At 24.8% G+C, this 22,532-nt stretch overlaps 1 protein-coding gene across 2 annotated transcripts; it reads left to right on the top strand.

Moving 5' to 3' along the window:
• The first annotated feature begins 2,039 nt into the window (after positions 1-2,039).
• On the top strand, positions 2,040-21,894 carry LOC145829740 (uncharacterized). Of its 2 annotated transcripts, none has more exons than XR_014369574.1 (8): positions 2,040-2,194; positions 3,644-3,851; positions 4,236-4,307; positions 6,469-6,537; positions 6,793-6,872; positions 8,500-8,593; positions 8,917-9,001; positions 9,916-9,956. XR_014369574.1 is itself a non-coding variant. In XM_082937608.1 (8 exons), the coding sequence occupies exons 3-8, from the start codon at positions 9,916-9,918 to the stop codon at positions 21,384-21,386; spliced, it is 786 nt and encodes a 261-aa protein (XP_082793734.1). In that variant the 5' UTR covers positions 8,569-8,593; positions 8,917-9,001; the 3' UTR covers positions 21,387-21,894. The 2 variants fall into 2 exon arrangements, 1 of the variants encoding a protein (XP_082793734.1); XM_082937608.1 differs by lacking the exons at positions 2,040-2,194; positions 3,644-3,851; positions 4,236-4,307; positions 6,469-6,537; positions 6,793-6,872 and adding exons at positions 12,162-12,275; positions 17,657-17,728; positions 20,484-20,654; positions 20,838-21,090; positions 21,287-21,894 and having other exon boundaries at positions 8,569-8,593; positions 9,916-9,991.
• The last annotated feature ends 638 nt before the right edge of the window (positions 21,895-22,532 follow it).

Raw genomic sequence — 22,532 nt, 5'->3', positions numbered from 1 at the left:
TTTAGTTTTCCCTTCCCATAGGAAACTTATTATGTGGCCGCCCGACTTTGACCTGTCATATCTCAAAAAATAATTTGAAATTTTTAAAACGGTAAAAAGCAACTTGAAGCTTAGTAAAAGCTATTAAAAAAGATCAACTTGTAAACAACATGGCTTACATCTCCCAATGGCTGTTTAGAATAATATTTTTACATCAAATTAAATTTTGTACAAAATGGGGTCAAAAAAGCTTTATTTAAAGTAACTTATAAAAAAATTAGTAAACCTGGTAAAAAGTTCATAAAAGTCAGTAACCATTCAGATTTTCTCAATAACTCGGACTAGTTTTTTTTCTCCTTCAGGCAGACATTTTTGCTCTGAAAGTTTAAAACTCAACTAAAGTCTACTCTTAAACAAGTAAAAATGATTTCTAATATGCAAGTTTGTTCACTTCGAAAAGACTAGCTTGAAATAATTAATAAAGAAAATTTTGAATGGTTCTTGGTTTAAAAAGTATGTTTTATCTTTGATAGACCTTGTGTAGTCAATAAATATAACTTTTCAATCGCAAGTATTTTCAAATGTTCTTTTATATTGTTTTTTAATACCCAAAAGTTCTTAAAAGTTATTAATTTATTGCAATTTAATATTTAAAAATCTAAAAAAATCTTATTGAACAGGTATTAAAAGTTGTATGCCCTGTAAGGATTTTTTTTACTGATTAATCAGACAAATTGCCCACCCATAGTAAAGTCATAAAAAACATAAACTATAAAAATAAATAGTTTATTGATATATGTTACAAATAAAAAACTAAGTTCATTTAGGAAAACAAACAGTTCAATAATCTCTAAATCTAACATTTGTGGCATGTTAAATTGAAAAATCCTTTTATTTTATACTTAACATAATTCTGTGTGATCAGTAAATTCAATAAATCAGGAATAGTAAAAGATTTCCTTTTCTGTAGTTATCTAAACAGTTTTTTATATTTAACTAATTAAGTACGGTTTTAAAAATATAATTTTTATTTTAAGTCTAATTCTCTTCTAATATAGGAAAAGAAAGATTAGAAAATAAATAATTAAAGAAAAATAATAGGAAAAATTAAAAAAAAAATTGAAAAAAACTGTTACCCACCTTATTTACATAACATAGTTAAAATATGTTTGGTGGTACAATCTTATCCAAATAATTTTAAAATATTGCATTGCATAGTGTAAAGCTTTTACAGGGTTGTATAGGAAAAAACAAACGATGTTAAAAGAAACATGGATAATTAAAAAAAAAAGTATTACCTGTAGTTAATACTTAAAAAGTATATACTTAAAAAATAAAAAAATAAAAAAATGTTAAATTTGATTTTAATATTTTGTAGTATTTGTAAAAAGCTTCTAATAAAAGAACATACAAGATAAAAATTTCACTATCAATTTTAACTAATACCTAATAAAGAATATAGCTCCTCTCATATTTTTGGACTAGTAAACCACAATTTTCATTTAAAAGTTTAAACTTTTAAAAATTGCTTGCATTATCCAAAACAAATGTTTTTCAGGCATATCATTACTATTAAAAAATGTATATAAGTTAGTTGAGAAAAAGTGCTTAGTTAAATTTTGAAAAAAAAATTAGTATAAAATCTACAAAATTGGTTAATCAGTTTGTATATTATTTTAAAGAAAAAAATTTGAAAATGCATAAATTTAAAGCTGATTAATAAAAAAATGTATTTGAAAATATATTTATGCATTTTAGTGTTCAGATTAACTTAAATGTCCTGTATTTAAAAAGTTACCTTTATATTTTAAAATCGGTTTAAGCTTAATTAAAAGTTTACCAAATAAAAAGAGGTTTCAATCTTGTATGGTCTTATTATATAAAAATCTGTCACAAAAAAGTGTGTAAAGATAATTAAAAAAAAGGTTGAAACAGTTTTCTCATACACACTATAAAAACTATTTTATAAAATGCCTTTCGATTTTAAGGTACTTATTGCGAGTATTAGAACTTTTAATGCCTGCTATTAACACTACTCTTATATAGAATCATAAAACAAAACAAAATGCTGTCAGAATGGATAAAATCGCACTTGGATTCAAAAGACATTTCTGGTCTAAAATTTGTTGAGCAAACAGTAAAAGGTTTAATCTTTAGCATTTCATGGGCTCGTCTTGGAGATGATGATTGGATTAAAAAGTGGGATGTATTTATTGTGAGTTTGATTTTGTTTATTAATTTATCTTAAAATATTTATATTTGGTTAAGTTCATTGAGCCAATCTTATTTACTTATTTATAATGGTTTTTTTGTAGCTTTTTTAGGTGCTAGTTTATAGAACAATTATAGGCTAAATATTTTTAATGATTTGGTCACTTTATTTTATAAATATGATAAGAAATTAGTATACATGTCATAAATATTTTTACAAAAATAATAAAAGCCTAGCTAACCATACATATTTCAAACTATTTGAAAATATGGTTAAGCATCATAATTTTTACATTTGGAAAATCTAAACTACCGTTTATTAACTAAAGCTCTTCATTTAAGGGTTGCCAAAAATACAAGAATCCAGTAAAAATCAGGAGTTTGACAATTTAGGCTTAAAACACTTGGAAAAACTTGGAATTTGAGAAATTTTGAAGAAATCTGGAATATCAACAAAAAAATACTGAAAAACCTGAAAAATTTAAAATTTAAACAATTTGCACATGTGAAGTGGTAAAATTTCAATTTGACACAAAAAAAGTCATATAGTATAGATAAATTTTTATTCACCATAAAGAATATTTCATTAAAAAACACTTATAAAGTTTTTTTTTACAGTATATTTTAAATTTTGCTTTACTATTTAAGTCAGTTTTTACCTTAAACTTAGTACTTCTGTACTAAAAATAGATCCAAAAGAATGTGGTTTTAAAAACCTGAAAGAAATTCTAAAATCTTGAAAGAAACTTATTAAAAACATTTGACAACCCTGTTCTTATCTAATAATTAGTGATCTGCAAAGTCAAAAAAATTAGGATATTATCAGATCCAATTTTTTTTTTGAGTTTAAGATCCGGCTGGATCTGGGTCCAAATCCAATTTCGAAATTAGGATCATGCCAAATCCATATCCAAAAATGCATTATTTGGCCAGATCCAAATGCTAGGATCCTGTAGATCACTACTGTTAATCAAAATTTAGGAATACAGTTAGAAAAATACATGGTATATTGTATTTTATTTTAAAGCAATTTTATTTTAAAAAGATACTAAAATGGTTTAGTTAAAAAAAAAAATTGGTAAATGAAAAATTAAATATTTTAAAGATTTATATTTTTAATATTTTTAACAAAATATAAATTTTCCACTTGAAAAATAATAAATTAATTTTATTTAAATATTACTTTTTAAATGAAAAAAATTTCATATGCTTATAATAACAATAAGTGTAAATTTTGAAAATAATATTTTTTTACCTTTAGCATTAGTAAGTTTTATTTTTAACAAATTGAAAATATAATAATAGTTTACCCAAAAGCAACACAATTTTTATAACTAAAGCTAAAAACTTGATTTTTTAAATATTACCATTCGTATTGTATTTTAATTCTATTAGTTTTATTAAAGTCGTAAGCAACTACCACTATAAAAAACAACTCATACCTGCATCTCAGGCCTGGGCTAAACATAAAGGAAAATGTAACATGTCAGAAGATATTCCAGATTATTCAAGCCCAGAAGGTAAAAGGAAAATGTCTTATTATAAAAATCTGCTCAACAATGCGTTATCAAAAAGCTTAGACATAAAAAGAATTGACTACAATTATGCTCAAGGACTTAGATATTACTGCATAACAGATACAAAAAAAAGTAAAAATCAAGGTTCATGAAGTTAATTTTGATGTTGAGTTATATAATGCTATTGAACTAGAAATTTTAATGTTTCACCTTTTCAAAATTTCTTTCTCTCAAGTTTAGTTATTAAGTTTAAAGGAATTAAAACTATAAATACAACTAAGGTTTTTTGTTGTTTAAACTATGGAATTTAAACAAATTTATTGAAAATAAAGTTATATTGTGGAAATCAGAGCTCTAGTTTTTGCATTTCTGTTTTTATTATTTAGTACCTTATTCTGATCGTTATTTTTGACAAACTGTTCTTAAGAAGTCGCTTATTATTTAGTTGCAACTTATTTAAGTTGGTTATTAACGAAAAAAAAAAAATGTATTACTGTTTGTTGCAACTTATTTGCATTATTTTGACAGCCAATATGAAAAACTGCAAAGACGTTTGTGTTGATGAACCGCAACAAGTAACTAGCAACTGTAAAGTGTTAAGTAAGTTTATTGTAATTAAAACAAAAACTTCGAAATATGGTTTTTAGACATGCTTTTTATAAAAGAATATTTGTGTTGTTTGTATAAGTTATTGTGTTAATAATATCAAAGTTGATTAAGGTCATAGAGGGGTCTAACTTAAGGACATATGGGAGTGAGGGGGGTGTCTGACGTTTTTTTTTACTTTAAGTAGTATTGGATCTTATATGAAGGCTTGAAGTACAAACTACAAGCCAGTTTTTATCGAATAAAATAAATTCATTTAACTTTTGTGATACTGTAAATTTTATAAAAAGTTTCCAATACAAACGTATAGACTACAAATTTTCTAGTTAAAATTTCTTGGAACTTCAAAAAACCACTAAAAATCTATCTTCTCCTTCATTTTATGAGCTAGAGACCTCAAAATTTCAGGAAACGTTCCTTTTATAGTTTAAAAGACTTAGAATGTTTCGATTTTATAACTATTAGAAAATAAAAATTTGAGATAGAAGAACAAAAAAAAAAGGTTTTTTTTTAATTAAATTTTTTTTTTATATCAAAAAAATTATTTTATGCAATCTTCTTAAAATTTTATAATAGATTTTCTATGAAAGTTTGAAGAAGATTGCTTGAAAAATGAAGGATGAGATAGATTTTTAGTGAAATGTCTTTTTTGGGTTTTTAGTTTCCATTAGGAACCTATTTAGGTCATCAAATCAAATCTTGAAGGTTAATTTAAATTTTTTTAAGCAGTTAAAAATTTCTGACTGCTCAAAAAAAAAAACTCTACAAAATAAGATCAAGTTGTAAAAATCAAGGTCGACCCTCCTTAAATCATAAGTTGACCTTAGTTTGTAAGATATATTTCAGTAATCAGATACTTCATAATCATTAACAAAATACAAACTAATTTTTTAGATATGAGGCTAAAAGTTAGTGAGTATAAGAGAATGGGGAGTATAAAACACTTTTTTTTAAAATTTAGTTTTATTTTTTATAGAATGAACTAAGCTACTTGTTACATTTTACTGCATGCAGGGTTGCCACTTTACCTGGAAACCTGGAAAAACCTGGAATTTGACAATTTAAGCAAACATGACCTGGAATCTGAGAAATTTTGAAAAAAAAAACCGGAAATTTGTTCAAAAAACCTGGAATTTTTAATGATTTTAATATTTTCAGTAGTAAAATTTCAATTTGACACAAAAAATCTATCATATAGATATGATTTTTTTGTCATCATCAAAATTTTTTTTTATTATTAAAACACATTTAAAGTAACTTTACGATATCTTTTCAATGTTTTTATAGTATTTAACACAGTTTATTACATAGAAATTAACTTAAAACTAAAAATAGACCCAACAATGTGTACTTTTAAAACGAGTGGCAACCCTGTGCATGTTAAAATTCAAAGTAATTTCAAGGTATAAGGGATCAAAATTAGAAGTTTCGGAGGCGAAAGCTAAAGGACAAAAATAGATTATTTCACTAAACATCTATCATCTCCTTTAGGTTTTGAGCAATTATTTTAGAACTTTCTCAGAATGATTTTTAATAAAATTAAAACAACTTGTAGAAAAAATATGTTATAATTTCTGTATATTTTTTTTCTTATACAAACTAAAAAAAATGTTTTTTAATTTTGGTAATAAAGTTTTTTTAAATGTTTTTTTTTCTTCGAAAAATCTGCTTTCAACAAATTGTTTGTAATACTTAAAAGACACTCCTGAAATATTGAAAAAAAAAATGCTTTGAAAATGAAGGAAGAGATAGATTTTTAGTGAACTTTCCAAAATTCCAGGAAAATTAGCTACGAAAATGTTTGATTCCATCTGGTTGTATTGGATTTTTTTTTTAGAAAACTTGCTATATCTTGAATTTTATTTGATTTTTTTGTTCTGTATAAAATATTTTATAATATATACTCTAAACTTTGAAATAAGAGCCAATATTAATTTTTTTAAACATAAATCTTGAACCCCTGTCCTATATAAATTACTTTTAGAAGTCAAGTTAAGGAGGAAAAAAAAATTACTGTCAATCTTTTTTCTCCTTTTTTTTATCAATAATTCTCCTTTATTTTTAATAATTATTGTCCTTTTCTTTTACTTAGATAATAATTTGCTATACAAATTAAAAAAAAATGTCTTATGCAAGCGTTATAAATTCTTTTTAGATGAAAACAATCAACATTGTCAACCAGGAGATGTTCAGAATAAAGTCACTATTGCTGATAATGATACCTGTAGGTATTTACATAAAAAATCTTAATCTTTCTATGTACTATTTAACATGTTTGCTATCAAAGTTTTTTATTTTTTTATTTAAGCTTTTGTATGTTTATTAAAAACATGCTTTAAGCACATTTCAAGTATATTGTTACACAAGTTTTGAGAAATATGTGTGTATTTGAAAAATAAATTGAGTTCGCTCTTTTAGCACAAATAAGTTTGATATACGTTATCCAACAGCACAAAATAAAAATATTTGCAATGTTTAGTTTCTGCAAGTTCACCTTTTCAACCACTAGTCAATACGGACCAATATGAACAAGACCTTTTCACAGGTAGTTATACAAGGGTGAGTAGTTTTTTTTTCTTTACTGATTTTTTCTAACTGGATTTTACTATTCAAAAAAATAACTTCAAACTCAGTACAGTCTATTTTGGTTATCTGATTTGGTTTGTTAAAGTTTAGGTTTTAAGCCTAAACTGTATTTATTTTATCATCACGAGTATTTGCTTTTTCAACCCTTAATTTTTAGGAGAGGAGACTTTTTATATAAGTGTTGACTATTTAAAAAAATTAAAAAAGGGTTTAATACAATTTAATAAAACTGCTCTAACTATTTAGATTTTTAAGATTTTATTTCAATTTAAACGGTATCTCTTTTAATGTTAAAAAGTTTTAATACTTTTAAGGGAAGATCAAACTCAAAATTTACACGTTTTTATAAAATTGTAGATTTTGGTTGAGATTTTAGGTAACTTACAAACATCTACAAATTTTTAAGTAAGTTTTTGTAAGTAGTGGGTGGATTTAAAAAAAAATCTGGAAAACTTAACACAGAGTATACCATTTCTTATATTTTAATTTGATAGTTCAGCTCAATCCTATGTGTGTTTATTTATTTTTATAACTAGAACACAACGTATTCAAAAAATTATTATATTTTGTTTTGTAAATATCCAATATTTTAGACAATAACTTTTTATTTTCATAGAATATTTGTTGACATAAGTCATAATTAAAATATCATTACATTATTGCTAGATTTTTTAATTACTGTTTTGTTATTTGTCTAACAAACTGTAAGCTAATGACTGTTTATTATTAAGTAATATTTTGTACCAATTTTACTTGATAATTATTTAATTATTCGTAGTAACAATAAACTGGAAATTTTTTTTTTATTAGTCATGAGAGCAGATAAGTTTCATACATTTATATACGTATAATGAAAAATAAATTATCAAAAGGGCAACTTTTTAAAATAACTATTATAAACTTTACAAAAAGTTCATTTTAAGAACACGAAGAAGGCTGTAGGAGGGGCTCATGGCTTTTTCTTTGAAAATTATCATTGATTTTTGTTATGAAAGGTTTATGTATAAATATATACTTTTTTACAGAAGTTTAAAGTTTCACTAAATTTTTGTTTATACTTCAGTCAATTTTTTATAAAAATTAATGCAAAAACATTCAGACTGAAATTTTTAAAATAGCCAGCTTTCTCAAAAATTTAAATACTTACTATAAAACAGTAAAGTTTTGTATTTGTAAATATTACAGTCTTCGCTTTTTCAGTAAAAATTTCTTTAACAGTTTAAAACATTTTATTTGTTGGATTAAAAATATTGGGTACACAAATTTCTAGTAAAAAACAGAGACATATACACCTATCTTATGAGTTAATAAATATGTATGAATAAATTTTAAAATAATAAAACTTCTTTTTTAAGTTTATAAACCTGTTACAAAACTTTTATTTTTCAAAACAGGTGAAATGCACCTAAATAATTTGATAAAAGTCTACAAATTTAAAAACTTGTAAATTTTGTTTCAAATTCTTGTATACATACATGAACTTGCTTTCTAGTTTTACTTTAGTAAACTGTTTTGAAAACATATTTTGTTTAAAAACAAAGTATAAAAGTGTACATATTTTTCAACCTTAGTTTTAATTTTTATGTTGTTTTATTTGCAGCTATCAAAAAAGAACAACAGTCAAAAATTATACCTGTTAAACGGTCATGGACCTAAAAACCTGACTGAAAGCAGCTTTTCCTAAGCTCTACTTGGTATGAAAATTAGCTGATTGCTATAATTCAACTTACCATTTAATCTATTTATTTAGCTTTTATAAGAGCTAATCTGTTAGAGATATTGTAATAGGTACATTGCTATGTATTCTTTTTACAAAATTAAAGAAAAATCTATTAGTTCATCTTTCTAGTAAATACGTTCAGAGTTAGCATCCAAAGTATCATAGATACTATTTTAATGCTTTCTTTTTCGTATAATAACAGTTTCAAATTTTTTTTTCAACTACGCACATCAAGTATTAATCATCCTTTGAAAATTTGATAGTTTTATTCATAATTGTTTATTTTTACTTTTTTAGGCATTAAAGGTTTAATTGATTTGCTTAAATCAAGAAGTAAGACCAAGCAAAACCAACAGAGCTATACTTAGCTGCAATAATTTGTGTAAGTTTAAACATTATTAAACAAATATTCATTAAAATGAATTATTGTTTTAATAATTAAGTAGGAGTGATAATTATCTGTCATATGAATCTTTATATATTTTTGTACTGCTTTTGTTTAATTGTTTGTGCCTTTGTAGTAAAATTAACCAAGTTTTTATTTGATTAATTTTATTTTGTTGCTTTTAGTTTTAGTTCGTATATCTAGTACAAAAATGAGTCATAATGGCAAAATAGGGGAATTTTCTAAGCGAAAAAGTTAAAAATACTCTTCTACAATCATACTTTTTACATACTGTTATATTTAAGATAATTTGAAACATACAAAGTCTCATAAAATTGAATCAGTTATGAGTTAACTTGATTTTTTATTTAACCATTTATCATATTAGTAGGTATCAGGGTAGACACTTAACCTTGAATTCTGGAAAAACCTGTAAATTGACAATTTAGGACTGAAAAACCTAAAAAAACCTTGAATTTGAGAAATTGAAAAAAACTCGTTAAAAAACTTGGACTTTTGAACAAAAATCGCTAAAAAACCTGGAATTTAAAAAAAATTTTACATGTTAAGTAGTGAAAATTCGATTTGAAACAAAATATCTATCATGAAGACAAAAATTTTTTGTTATAATCATTTTTTTATTTAAAAAAATTTAAAGTAGCTTTACAGTATCTTTTCAATGTTGTTATATTTTTTATACATTGTTTTTTTATCTTAAGCTTAATTTTAAACTAAAAATAGACCCGAAACGTGTACTTTTAAAAATCTTTTAAGTTCTTCTTACCATAAAAACTTAACAAATGTTTAGTTTGATTAATTATTTGTAGTTATTATTGTAAGAAGCTTTTTACTAAACTTTTTAAATTTTAACAGAATTGTTGTGTGGAGATAAAATATTTATTAACATTTAGATGTTGGATGATGAAAACAAATTGGATGATGGAAACGGGGACCTACCTGATTTATTTGGCATGAAGGAGCTAGATTGTTAGTTTAAATATTTTTGTCAAACATTGAAAAAACTTCTTAACAAATGTTCAGGTATTTCTTTTTTATTGTTTTTTTTTTTTGAAACTTAAAAAATTAAGTAAAAGTGTACCTTTTTTAGACTTTATTAGCTAAAGAAAGCAAGTTTTGAATAAATGTGTGTTGCATGATTTAAAACAATTTAGAGTTATATTTAAATTGTTATATTACAAAATTTTTTGATACTGTTATATTATAGAAAGAGTTTCACCAATAAATATTATTTATTAAACTAAAACAAAAGTCTTAAACTATAAATATCAATGCATTAAATTTATAAATGTATTGTAAGTATAAGAAATAATTAAATAACGATTATACAAATACTGTCGGAGATAATATGACTTTTAATTAAAAAATACCTCCTGACTAGGTTATTTAGTCTTATAAGTAAGACCAGTTTGAAAAAAAAAGTTTAGCATCTTGGCTTCAAAATATTAAATTTTTGCGTTTTTTTAAATGCATTCTTTAATAATATTTAAATTGCTAATTTATATATTTTAATTATTTATTTATATATTTATAAATATTTAAAGTATATTGAATTTGATGTCTTAACTGATTACAGTGTTCAATACTTAAGGAAATAAAAGTGATTAATGTTTTATTCAATAAATAAATAGTATTTTTATCTTTCAACAATGATTAAATAGTTATCAATTGCTTACATGGTTTTATAATTTGTTGTAATATTTTAGTTAGTGATTGCATTTGTCAATTACATTTTGAATTTAACTTCTTCAAATTCACATAACTATTACCAGTTTAAATTATGAGTTTGTTTTTGACTGGTTTAACAACTGTTTGTAAAGTAAAGATAATATAGATAAACTTTTTCATATTTTTAGTTTTTTTTAGTAGTATTAATTAACCAGACTAACTTAAGGACATGGGAGGAGGTCCAACATTTTTTTTTACAAAAAATTACATAGACTTTTATATGAAAGGGTTAAGTCCAATCTACAAGCCATTTTTTATAAAGATTAAAAATCTAATTTAATTTTTGAGATCTTTTATTTTTTGTAAAAAGTTTCCAATACAAACGTATAGACTGCAAATTTTTAGGCTCAATTTTCTCGAAAATTTTAAAAGTCGCTACAAATCTATCTTCTCCTTCATTTTTTGAGTTAGAGACCTCAAACTGTCAGGAACTGTTGCTTTTATAGTTTGAAAGACTTTTAATGTTGAGATTTTAATGATATTGAAGAAAAAATTGAGATTAAAAAATGGGAATTTTATATGATAAAATTTTTATTTTTTTAAATTAAAAAAATCTTCCACTATATCTTTTTAGTAGTAGACTTTCTGTGAAAATTTGAAGAAGATTAGCTTAAAAATGAAAGAGAAGATAATTTTTTTATGAAATAGTTTTTTTTTCGCGTTTTTGGTTTGCGTCTTCCATAAGGAACCTAATGAGCACACCAACTTTTATCGCTTATTTTTCAAAAAAGTTGATTTAAATTTTAAGAAACGGTTAGAAATTTCTGATAGCTCAGGTAAAACCCTTCAAAATAAGACCAACCTGTTTAATCAAGGTAGACCCCCTTATGCCCTTAAATAATAATCTATTTCAATTATCTGTGATGTTTTGAGTGTTGTTTTGTTGATGTTAGCACAGAAAACTGTATTTAAGTTTGCAATTTTGTAAATAATTTGTTTTGTTAGCTAGACGTGTCGTTTCATCTCCTTGGTGATAAAATCTGGGGGGAGATGTATAAGTATTTACCTAACTTTCATTATGTTTTCTTGTACAGATTTTATCATTCTTTTAATTAGTTTGTGAATAAACTCAATAAAGAAAGATATATTTATTTACTTTGTGTTTTCTTTGTTGAAATCTTCATAGAAAAAATCAAATAAACTTTTACCTATAAATCAGGAGATTTAAATAAGATTTAAAAGTTATTTATTTATATAAGCTATATTTAAAAACACTTATGTCAACAAAAAAGCTATAAATATTAATCTATTAGGTGCGCATGAATTATTTGAAAATGTTATTTCATTTGAAATAGTTTTACGGCTTAAGCATTTTAATTATCTAATATATTTCTTAAGATAAAGCTGCTAGTTATAACTTTCAAAGCATTTTTTTTGTGCCAACAGTGATTAAAAAATGTAAAAAATCTAGATCTCGAACAAACCGAAAATGATGGCAAGGTAAATTTTCCTGCTCCAAGATTACAAGAGAGTCTTGCTTATCAGGGAGGTCAAACTTTAACAGACTTTGACACAAATAATGAAAGTAAGCTTCAAAAGTTGTGTATATGTTTTAAGTATTTTAATATTTTATAGAGTTTTATATACTATTGTATTTTTTTTTTATTGAAAAAGGTAACTTAAAACAATTTTAGTCTTTAAAACATAAATAAGATGTTTACTAGTTGTTATAAAAACAAATTTCTTAGAAATTTCTGAAGCTATGTTCGTATACTAGTAAACAAAATGGTAAAAATTAATTTTTATGTGTATTTAGGATTAAAAAAATAACTTGTTTGTTACAAGTACAAATGTCTATATATATATATATATACTACCACAGATGTTTATGTGTCAAAACTTAATTCCGACTAACGGCGTTTCACTGCTCTCAAATAATTTTAAGAACAGATCTACGGAGTCTATAAAATATTAACACACATTAGAAAAAAAGCATGTATAATGTTTATGTGAGTAGTAACTTTAAACCAGGGTTTCCCAAACTCATTTTCTAAATCGCCCCTTTTTCAGAAATTTAAAAAATAATCGCCCCCACGATTTTACAAAGTAGTTTTTTTCTTGAGTACAAACTTTTGAGTCGAAAAAGTTGTGTTCGAAATGTAATTTAGTCTGGTACTTCTTATGCATGCACTTTTGGGCTGTGTCCAAAGTAGTTTACAGGGCTTGAGAAAATAAGTTACATTTGTTTTCTTATAAGCCCAGTAAAGTGTATTAAAATAATTTAAAAAAGCCTTTTGTAATCTGTAATAACTCCTGTTTAGACATGAATTGTTTTGAAACTAATGAAACTTTTAGGGTAGTGGTGGACAACTTTTGTAGTCAACAATTCATATTTACTAAAAAATATTTTCTAGTTTCAACTCGTAAAAAATGTAATTGCAGGCTGCATAATTTTAAAAAATGAAAAAATGAAAATTAAAAAACTCCAGTAAAGTTGTAATAAAATTATTTAGTAATATTGTGATCTAGGAAATTCTATTGTTAACTGAAAACAATATTGAAAGTGTATTCCAAAATATTGAGTTTCAAAAAACTAAATTTTATTTATTTTGTATAAGTAGTTTTCAAGTTACTTAGCGGGTCGAGGTTTAACTTGATTATAACCGTACGTTACCCATCTGAAATCTTAACTGAAATCTGACATTATAATAATCTCTCATATAACGATTTTCGGACATTTAGAAGTTAATACTAAGTAACTTATTTAAGCCGCACAAAATATTTGAATTATTTTTATAAATAGGCATATTCCAAAATTACTATATCACAGATTAAAAAACTATAAAAGAATGAACAGTTTATTTTAGACATAATAAAATAAATATTAAAACATAATTTATGATCTAGTTTGAGGAAGTTTGACCGACTGGTTGATTATCTCACATGAAAAGTGGTTTCATTAACAGCTTCAGATAATGCTGTAAAATAATTATTTTCAATGCTAAGATATATTATAAGTAAGTTAGTTGTAAAGTTAAAAACTTAATTTTAAACTTTTCAAACTATATGTTTTGTAGTAGAATACCATTAAATAGTATTTGACTTGGAATAACCTTTAGGAAACTAAACCTTGATTTTAACATTATCTATTTTCTTAATTAAAATTAAAAAAAAAAATCAAAATTTCACAGTTAATTCTATGATCAGAAAGTAATCGATTGAAAATTTCTTTTAATTAGGTTAAAATTTTGTTGTGTAACTGTAGCAGTCTTTTTGATGGCTTATTTAATAATATTTAAATTTATGTTTTCTCTAGTTATTAGCCTATAATAATTTACCGGAGGAAAATAGTGAAACACTAAAAGCTAGTGTAGAACTATTAAAATAAACAACACATTCTAATTGATAATATATTAAAAATTAAGATAAAACAAAAACAGTTGTATTAATAGTTTAAAATTCTTTAATATATAGAATTTTCAATAATAATAAATCAAATTAGAAAATAAAACTGAGTTTAAGGTTTTTTTAAATGAAAATTCTTAAGTAATTTCAAATATAGACCTCAAATCTATATTCTTTTAAAACCAAAAATAAAACTTTTGAAATAAAAACTTTAATGGTATCAAGATTTTTTAAATTTATACAGATTAAATAAGTAATAACAAAAATATTTCAAATAAGTTTCTTTTAAACAAATTCTTTAATCACTATGCTATAAAAACTTTTAGTTTAATGTAAACAACAAATATAAACTAAACAATTAACTAGGTCAAAATAAAACTATTAACAGATTTAAAAGAACATAAACCATTTAATAAATACAGTAGACTCCGCTTGAGTTCGCACTTTAAACAAAATCAAAAAGTGCAAACTCTAAAATCATTACCATTTTTTTTTACAAAATGATAAATTTAAATGTGTTATATGCAATAACGTTAGGAATAAACATGAAATCAACTAAAACATAAAACTAACATTCATTAACAAAATAGATCTATATAGCTATTAAATCTTATGTATTTTTTGTTTTATTCATACATAGTTAGTAATAGACTTTATTTAAGTTGAATTTTAGAAAATATAAATTTGCACTATTTTTTGGGTAAAAAGTGCGAACTCAAGAGGAAGTCTACCGTAATTAATGTTTATTAGGCATTATGCAAACCTGTTGTAGAATAAATAACTTAATAAATTTTTTATTATAAAAAGACTACTTAAATACAATACAAACCAGGTTAAATAAGAAGTATTTTAAAAGATCAAATAAAATAAAAAAAACTTTCATAAAATAATGTCTGCCACTGAAGTCTAATATAATTTGAAGGATGAGGTTCGTGATTGCTTGCAATTTTTTCTAATCTGATTCTTAATCAGTAAAATAACGCCTCATTTACAAATTTCTAGATTAGATCTTTTGCTGAATATGTTGATAACTGAACTGAAAGCTTTCTTAACAACATAGCTAGAAGGAAAAACTATAAACAACAATCTAAATTCCTCTCAAATGATTGGACACTTTTGCCTTAGGTTTTGTTGAGTCCAAAAACTTTCATATCGTTTTTTGGAAAAATTTATTTAAGTTGAAGGTCAGTTTGTAAGTCTAAGAAAGTTTCCTGTATGTCGTTTACTTCAAAAAGATCTGCCTCGAAGGGATTCATATTCTTATCTATATGATAGCTTTTTTGTGTCAAATCGAAATTATACTACTTAATATGTTGAAATTGTTAAAAATTCCAGATTTTTTAGGTTTTTTTGCCTAAATTGTCAAATTCCAGGTTTTTCCAGGTTTCTAGACAAATTGGCAACCCTGTATAGTTTTATTTCTTAGTCTAACTTAGTGACTTTTCAAAAAACAATTAGAAATATCATGAGGTGATAGTTAATAATATATAACATAGATTTTTACAAACCATTTAAGATCCTAAATAACATATATGTCAGGTTATAAAATGGTGAGAGGGATTCCGATTGTCTATGATCTATGTAATTGTTTTATAAGAAAATATATGAATGAAAATATGTAAATTACTTGAAAGAAGAAGTCATTACTTCAGGATCAAAAATTTAATAGCAAGCTAAAATTAGTAAAATAGCAAGATAAAAAAAAATTATAACAACCCAAAATTTTAAAATCGCCCCCTTTTCGCCCCCTTACTTGTTATCGCCCACCCTTTCGCCCCCTTACTAATTATCGCCCCCCGACTTACTAAAATCGCCCCCAGGGGGGCGATATCGCCCACTTTGGGAAACCATGCTTTAAACGAACTTTATGGTTTAAAAACAAAGTTTGGAATAAAAACATAAAAATGTAAAGTTGTCTACAAAAATTATAAATTTAACAAAGTATATACTAATTTCAAAAAAGCTCTAAGAATAAGCAAGTTTTAAAAAATGAAATTAAATTAAGTCATGCAGAAATGTTACGTCATAATAAATTTTTAACCCATAAAGTTTGTTTATAGTTACTACTCACATAAACATCATACATAATTATACATGCTTTTTTATATATTATACAAAGTTTTTTTTTAACGTGTGTTAATATTTTATAGACTCTTTAGATATGTTCTTAAATTTATTTGAGAGCAGTGAAACGCCGTTAGTCGGAAAAAAGTTTTGACACAAAAACATCTGTGGTATATATTCCGATAAGCTTAGCTTATCAGGATCTCCAGGATTTAACGCCTTTAAGCTTACATCTTATATATATACTAAGTTTTTTTAATATATATGTATATAAAGTTCATTGCAAAATTGTCTAGTTAAAAAAACAGTAAATATTTTTCATGCTTTAATCAGGGTAGCCATCAAACCTGGAATCGTGGAAATGCCTGGAATTTGACAACTTAGACTATAAAAACCTGGAATTTTAAACAATTGTTACATGTTAAGTAAAGTATTATTTCATTGTCATCAGAATTTTATCATTGAAAAACTCATTTAAAGTAGCTTTACAGTACCTTTGCAATGTTGTCTTACATACATAACACCGTTTTTTTACTTTAAATAAAACTGAAGCTAAAAGTAGACCCAAAATGGTTTACTTTCAAAAGCCTTGAAAAATTTTTTCAAAAACCAGTGGTCACCCTGTTTAAACCTCAGCTGTTAAAGTTGGAATTGATTTGCACCTCAGCTGAGGATTAAAGCTTTCAGCACTCTGCATAGTTAAATAATTAAATCTATCACTTCCCAAGTTGTACTAAAACCTATGTTTTTGCGCTTTAGGAAGCAAACATATTCGAAGGCTCAGTCTCATTATCATATAAACCACCTTTAATCGGTTATTGAGCATAGGCCAATGTAGAACTTCTTTTCAAGGTCAGAGTTAACTGTTGCCTTCTAAATAATGTTCTCCAACGACAATTTCTCCCTTTCAAATCATATTTGCAGTCGCCAGCGCAATTACATTGATTCAGAATTTTATTTTTTTTATTTAATATGTTTTGGTTATATGACTTTATTAATCTCTCCAAATTAGTCTTACATAAATAACTAGTTCGCATATTATGTATGTTGAAGATTTTCGATAGTGGATTGTTTTTGTTGAAATACTTTTTACTAGACTACACACTTTCTGCCGATATTTGTTATATCTGAACTTCTGAATGGAGGAGACAACATACATATTATGCAAGCTAGCTGTTCATGTACGGCTAATTTAAAGAGAATAATTTAGTCACATAGCCAAAAAATATTTTTAAAAAGTAATAAAAGTAGTTTTTAAAGTTAGCTACCTAAAATTATTCAAACTTATTTAACACGTCATCATGTGTATTTTTGTTATTCTTTAATTGCTACAAATAATTGTTGAAAATTGCTAGTAAACTTTGTTAGTGTTTTAATGATATGATAAACGCATTAAAACTGCAGTAAACAAATCGAAAACAAGTTTTTTTATTTTTACAAATAAATATATATATTTATTTAAGAAAAAAAATATATAACTAAAATTACAAAATTTAGAGTTGAGACCAGAGTCTAAAGATGAAAAGGATAAACAACTTGGAGTTGTTTTAAAAGAACTTAATCTAAAAAGTTAGTTGGTTTCTAAGTACCAGTATGATAGTATTATATAGTTAGAGAAATGTTTTTAATTATAAAACAGCTGTAATTAACAATTTTAAATAAATTATTTCTAAAAATTTATAGAATTAACAAATAAATTAACATGTCGAAAATCATTTTTAAACTCTTAATCATTGTCTATAAGTTATAGAAACTTTCAAGTTGATAATAAAACAAACATTTATTAAAACAATGAATTAATTTAACCTGAATACAGGCAAATAAACTATCAGAACTAAAAACTTTAAACAACAGGATTTCCACATACTTGGGATACTAGGACACTCAGGATAACACAGAATATTAAGAATTTGTTTTTTAAACTCAGACTGACTCAGGATAGTTTTTTTGATAAAAAATTCAGGACAGTTTAAAGATTTCTAAAAGTCTTAGGCTAGTTTTTTTTAATATACTTTACATGAGATACAGTTGATTTAAATTCAGTATTTTGTTATTTAATAATAATTTTTTTTTTAAACTTGATGTTTTTGATTTTTTACTTTTTAAATACTTTTTTTAAGATTTGTACAAAAAATCAGGATGACTTTTTTTAAACTCAAACAGTGGCAACCCTAAAACAAGCTAAAAAAGTATGGTGCAAAAATTTTCTTTCTACATTTATACTTTTTTAATAAGTGTTAAAAAGTAAATCTTCATTCATTCTTTATTTCACATTTAGTTTTAGCAATTAGTCTTCTTACCCATAAACGTTTTTGTTATTGAAACTATTTAATTCTAGTTGTTCTAAACACATGATTCTTTTGCAGGGTTTTCTAAAGTAGACGAGGCGCTAACTAATAAGGGGTAACTATAGCAAAAAAGTAATATATAACTTGTAAAGCAGCAATATCTTACAAAGGGTAAAATTATTTTAAACTTGCGCAAAGGGGTCGATTACGAAAATGTGTTTTGGAAACCCTGCTCTGTAGACACTTTCAATTCCTAAATCCTCAAGTGAAGTGTTTTATAAAGAAAAGTTGAAGTAATGTCTATTCTTCACCTTTATCATTTAAAAAAAGTTCTTTGAAATATACTATACTTGTTTCCGTTGGCATCTATTGGCAATAAAATCTAGTTGCATATGAATTATTTTAACAACTGATGATCTCCTATGATTTGATATAATGGTGAAACATTGTTTTGTTTGTAGTAATCTGAGAAAATAGATTATAGTTCGTCTTCTTTATGATACTTAAATTGAGAACTTATATATTGTCAGGGTTGCCACTCGGTCAGGAAAAGTCAGGAAATCAGGAAAAGTCAGGAAAAATTTGAAAAAAATTACAAAAGTCAGGAAAAGTCAGGAAAAAATGGGGGTTTTGAAAAAAAGTCAAGAAATTTGATAAAATTAAAAACAAAAGTCATATTTTGTCAGTTTAACTTTACAAAATTCCTTGTTTTCTAAAGCCTTCAAGTGGTAAAAAATTAATTAAAAGTCCTTTAAAGTCAGGAAAAATTCCAAAATTTTCCTAGAAATTTACAAAAATATTTAATTTTATTTCCAATGCCTTCAAGCTGGTATAAATTAGTAAAATATTCTTTATTAAACTGTAAAAATTTTCTATTAACATATTGAACAAGTACCCTACTTGAACAAGCAGATTTTGTAAGCTTTTTAGTTTTGATGATCTGTAGCAAGGACACTTCCATAGTGAAACTGTGATTTATACACAAAAGTTTATCTAGCATAATTTTAGAATCAAAGAGTTTTATGATTAAGTAAACAATTGAGTTCTTTATAACTAAGCAGTTAGTTTACTATTTTATGTAACAAGTTAGTGTGTATACTTTACCTCTTTATAATTTTTCCAAATTTGTTTAAATTTATAAAATAAGTTATAAGAGAGGTATATGCAAAGATTAAGTTTACTTATTATTTGTATTTTTTGTAGAGTAACTCAAGTTTTTAAAGTAAATAAGAGTATATCTATTTGTTACTAATTTTATACTAACTTAGTATTAGATGAAGAGGTTGAAGTGCTAATAAAAAAACTAAGAAAATAAATTTTAGTACATACATTTAAAAAAAACAGTATTTGATTAAGTTCTTTATTGTTTTAATGTTATAACTGTAAAAATTCGTTATTGTTTAAAGGTTTGAGTTGTGAAAAGTTCCTTATTGATTTAAGGTTTTAATTGTAAAAGTTCCTTATATGTCGTTTCGTTTATTTATATACATTTATACTAGGAAATTGTAAAAAATTGTGTTCTTTATTGTTTCAAGGTTTCAACTGTAAAAATTTGTTATTGTTTTAAGATTTTAATTGTGAAAGTTCGTTATTAATTCAAGGTTTTAATTGTAAAAGTTCCTTATATATCGTTTGTTTATCTAGATACATTTATGCTAGGGTTTGCTAAAAAATTGTTTCTTTTTTCAGACAAGCTGTGTTTATAAGGTAATAATACAAGTATTTTGCTGATAGAGCTGTTTATTACAAACATCAATCATACACAGATGGTTTAAGTGATGTACTGAAAGTTTGATGATAGAATTCAGCAAAAAACTGTTGTTTTTAACCTGTATAAAAATTAGATTGGAAGCTTTATATAGTTTAAAGTGTTAGATTATGTATTTTAGAATAAGTTTAATTTAAGAGTTTGATTTAGAAAAGTCAGGAAAATTTTGGTAAAAAGTCAGGAAAAGTCAGGAAATTTTTCTCAGCTTGATGAGTGGCAACCATGTATTGTTCAATTTAAAGCAAATTACAATATCTTAATATCGTAGAAAATGAACTTGATCAATTCGAATTTACTGTTGGCGAAAAAACATATTTATGTCAACTGAGCCAAGGACTGCATGTTAATTTGTTTGGAAGGTGTCAAATCTTGGATGACTCGCTTGTTGAAGGGCTCATTGAAAGCGTTGGACCATATGTTGTTTTGTTAGAAAACTCAGGTACTACCATCGTTCTTATTCCATTATTGTTTAGTATTTATTTATTTTTAATAACTAAGATTTAAATTGTATTTAGGAATTAAACTTTTTTTGTAAAGTTTTTATAATGTTATAACAAGGTCTTTTCTATTTTTACTTTAGAAAAGTATTTCATATCACTTAAATGAAATACACTTTATTTAGATGTCAATGAGAATGTAATAAGAAGTGCAGAAGGGGGTGTAATTTTGAAGTTTGACGAAGCCACATCCACTTTAAACATGTATCGGTTGTGTGAATTGAAAGTGTTTGTTAGCAGTTATGGAAAACACAGCTTTGAAAGTCTAAAAAGATCTTCCAGCAAGAGCGGATCTTCTAGCAAGAGTGTATTTGATTTCCATCGTTTCAATTCTAAGATCCAAAAAGGTAAACACTTGGAAGGCAAAGTCTATATCAGGTTATTGAAAGCTTAATAAAGTAAAAGTTATCGTATTTAACTCATTCAAAATTAAAATTCGATTTAAGTTAAAATACGTTCTACTTGACTGTCTTAAAAATAATTTGTATATATTAATAACTTTTATGTCAAAAATTCATTGCTGATATCATAAGTCTTTTAAAACTAAATTTTTAAACTAATGTTGTAACCACAGGTTTCAAAGCATCACAAATCCTTTGGTCACCATGGAACTCAAACCGCTGGTCGGTGAAAGAATTACTTCAGTTAAAACAGTACCCACTCAAAACTGGTAAATTGAAAACAGAGAGTCTATTTGTGTAATTGAAGCTTAGTTTTTTTAGTGAATTGTTTTTTTTAATCTCCAGAATTTTAACTTGATATATAATGATTATTTATTCCTACGCATTGCACTAAACTCGAAAGTGATTGTTTAAACTTTTCAAAAGATTTTTCTAATCAAAATATGAATTTTTGATTTTGCACTAATTCTGTCTGTTTGTGCAGTTGTTTTATTCGCTCTTAACTGAGAGCCACTGTAGTAGAAAATGTTGCAACTATGTTGGTTTATTAGGCGAATTCATTTATCAAAGTTTATTCATAAACTAAAATTGTTATATCAAGTTACATTTTTGAAACCATTTCTTATTATCTGTATATTGTTTATGTTGGACCCATAGAATTTTGGTACGTTTGCTGTTTACTAATCTTTGTTACGACTTTAAATATCTATATCTAAAAATCTAAGCTTAAATTGGAGCTTGGTATAAATTTGGTAATTTGCTTTTAATTAAAAGCAATAGTGACAACTATTTAAACTTTATTTGGTATTGTTTAAGTATTATTATCAATTAATATGTAAAAACTACTTTGGTTTTTAGATTGTAATTTTGAATATAGTTTTTCAATTGATACATAGTCTGTAGCAAAACACATTGAAAAACTGTTACTTAAATCATGGTATTTTTGACACTAAAAAGACTTTGTTTATTTTAAACGTTTATTTCAATGAAAGCAAAACCACGCATATGACTGTTTTTAATTGACTTGATAAATTTTTTTTTCTTAAACTTATGCGTTTTTTTTTAAACTTTGTGTTTTAGTAAATATTTTATAAGCATTTATTATTCAAATTTTAGACAATTTTTAGTTCTGTAGAAAAATATTTATTAATACGCTCAATATTTATACGTTTTTTCTACAATTACGAACTACACTTCAGCGTTTCTATGTGAAAATAGTATCTTTAAGTTTTACTTTATTGATCCAAAACAATAACTAAAAGTTAAATTTGTTTAGATATTTTCTTTTTCGTGTGTTTGCTACTTTTTGTACGATTTTCTTTCTAAAGTTCTAAAAGGTTTCTATGCTGTTTCTTTTATCCAATGTTGTAATTCAGGTTAAAGTGTAAAAAAATTAGTCATTTTAAAGAGCATTGCTTA

This window comes from Thalia democratica, chromosome 2 (genome assembly GCF_965202585.1).
Source record: "Thalia democratica chromosome 2, ktThaDemo2.hap1.1, whole genome shotgun sequence".
Lineage (NCBI taxonomy): Eukaryota > Metazoa > Chordata > Thaliacea > Salpida > Salpidae > Thalia > Thalia democratica.
Note: the sequence above shows the minus strand (reverse complement) of the source record. Positions and strands in the feature narration are given on the sequence as shown.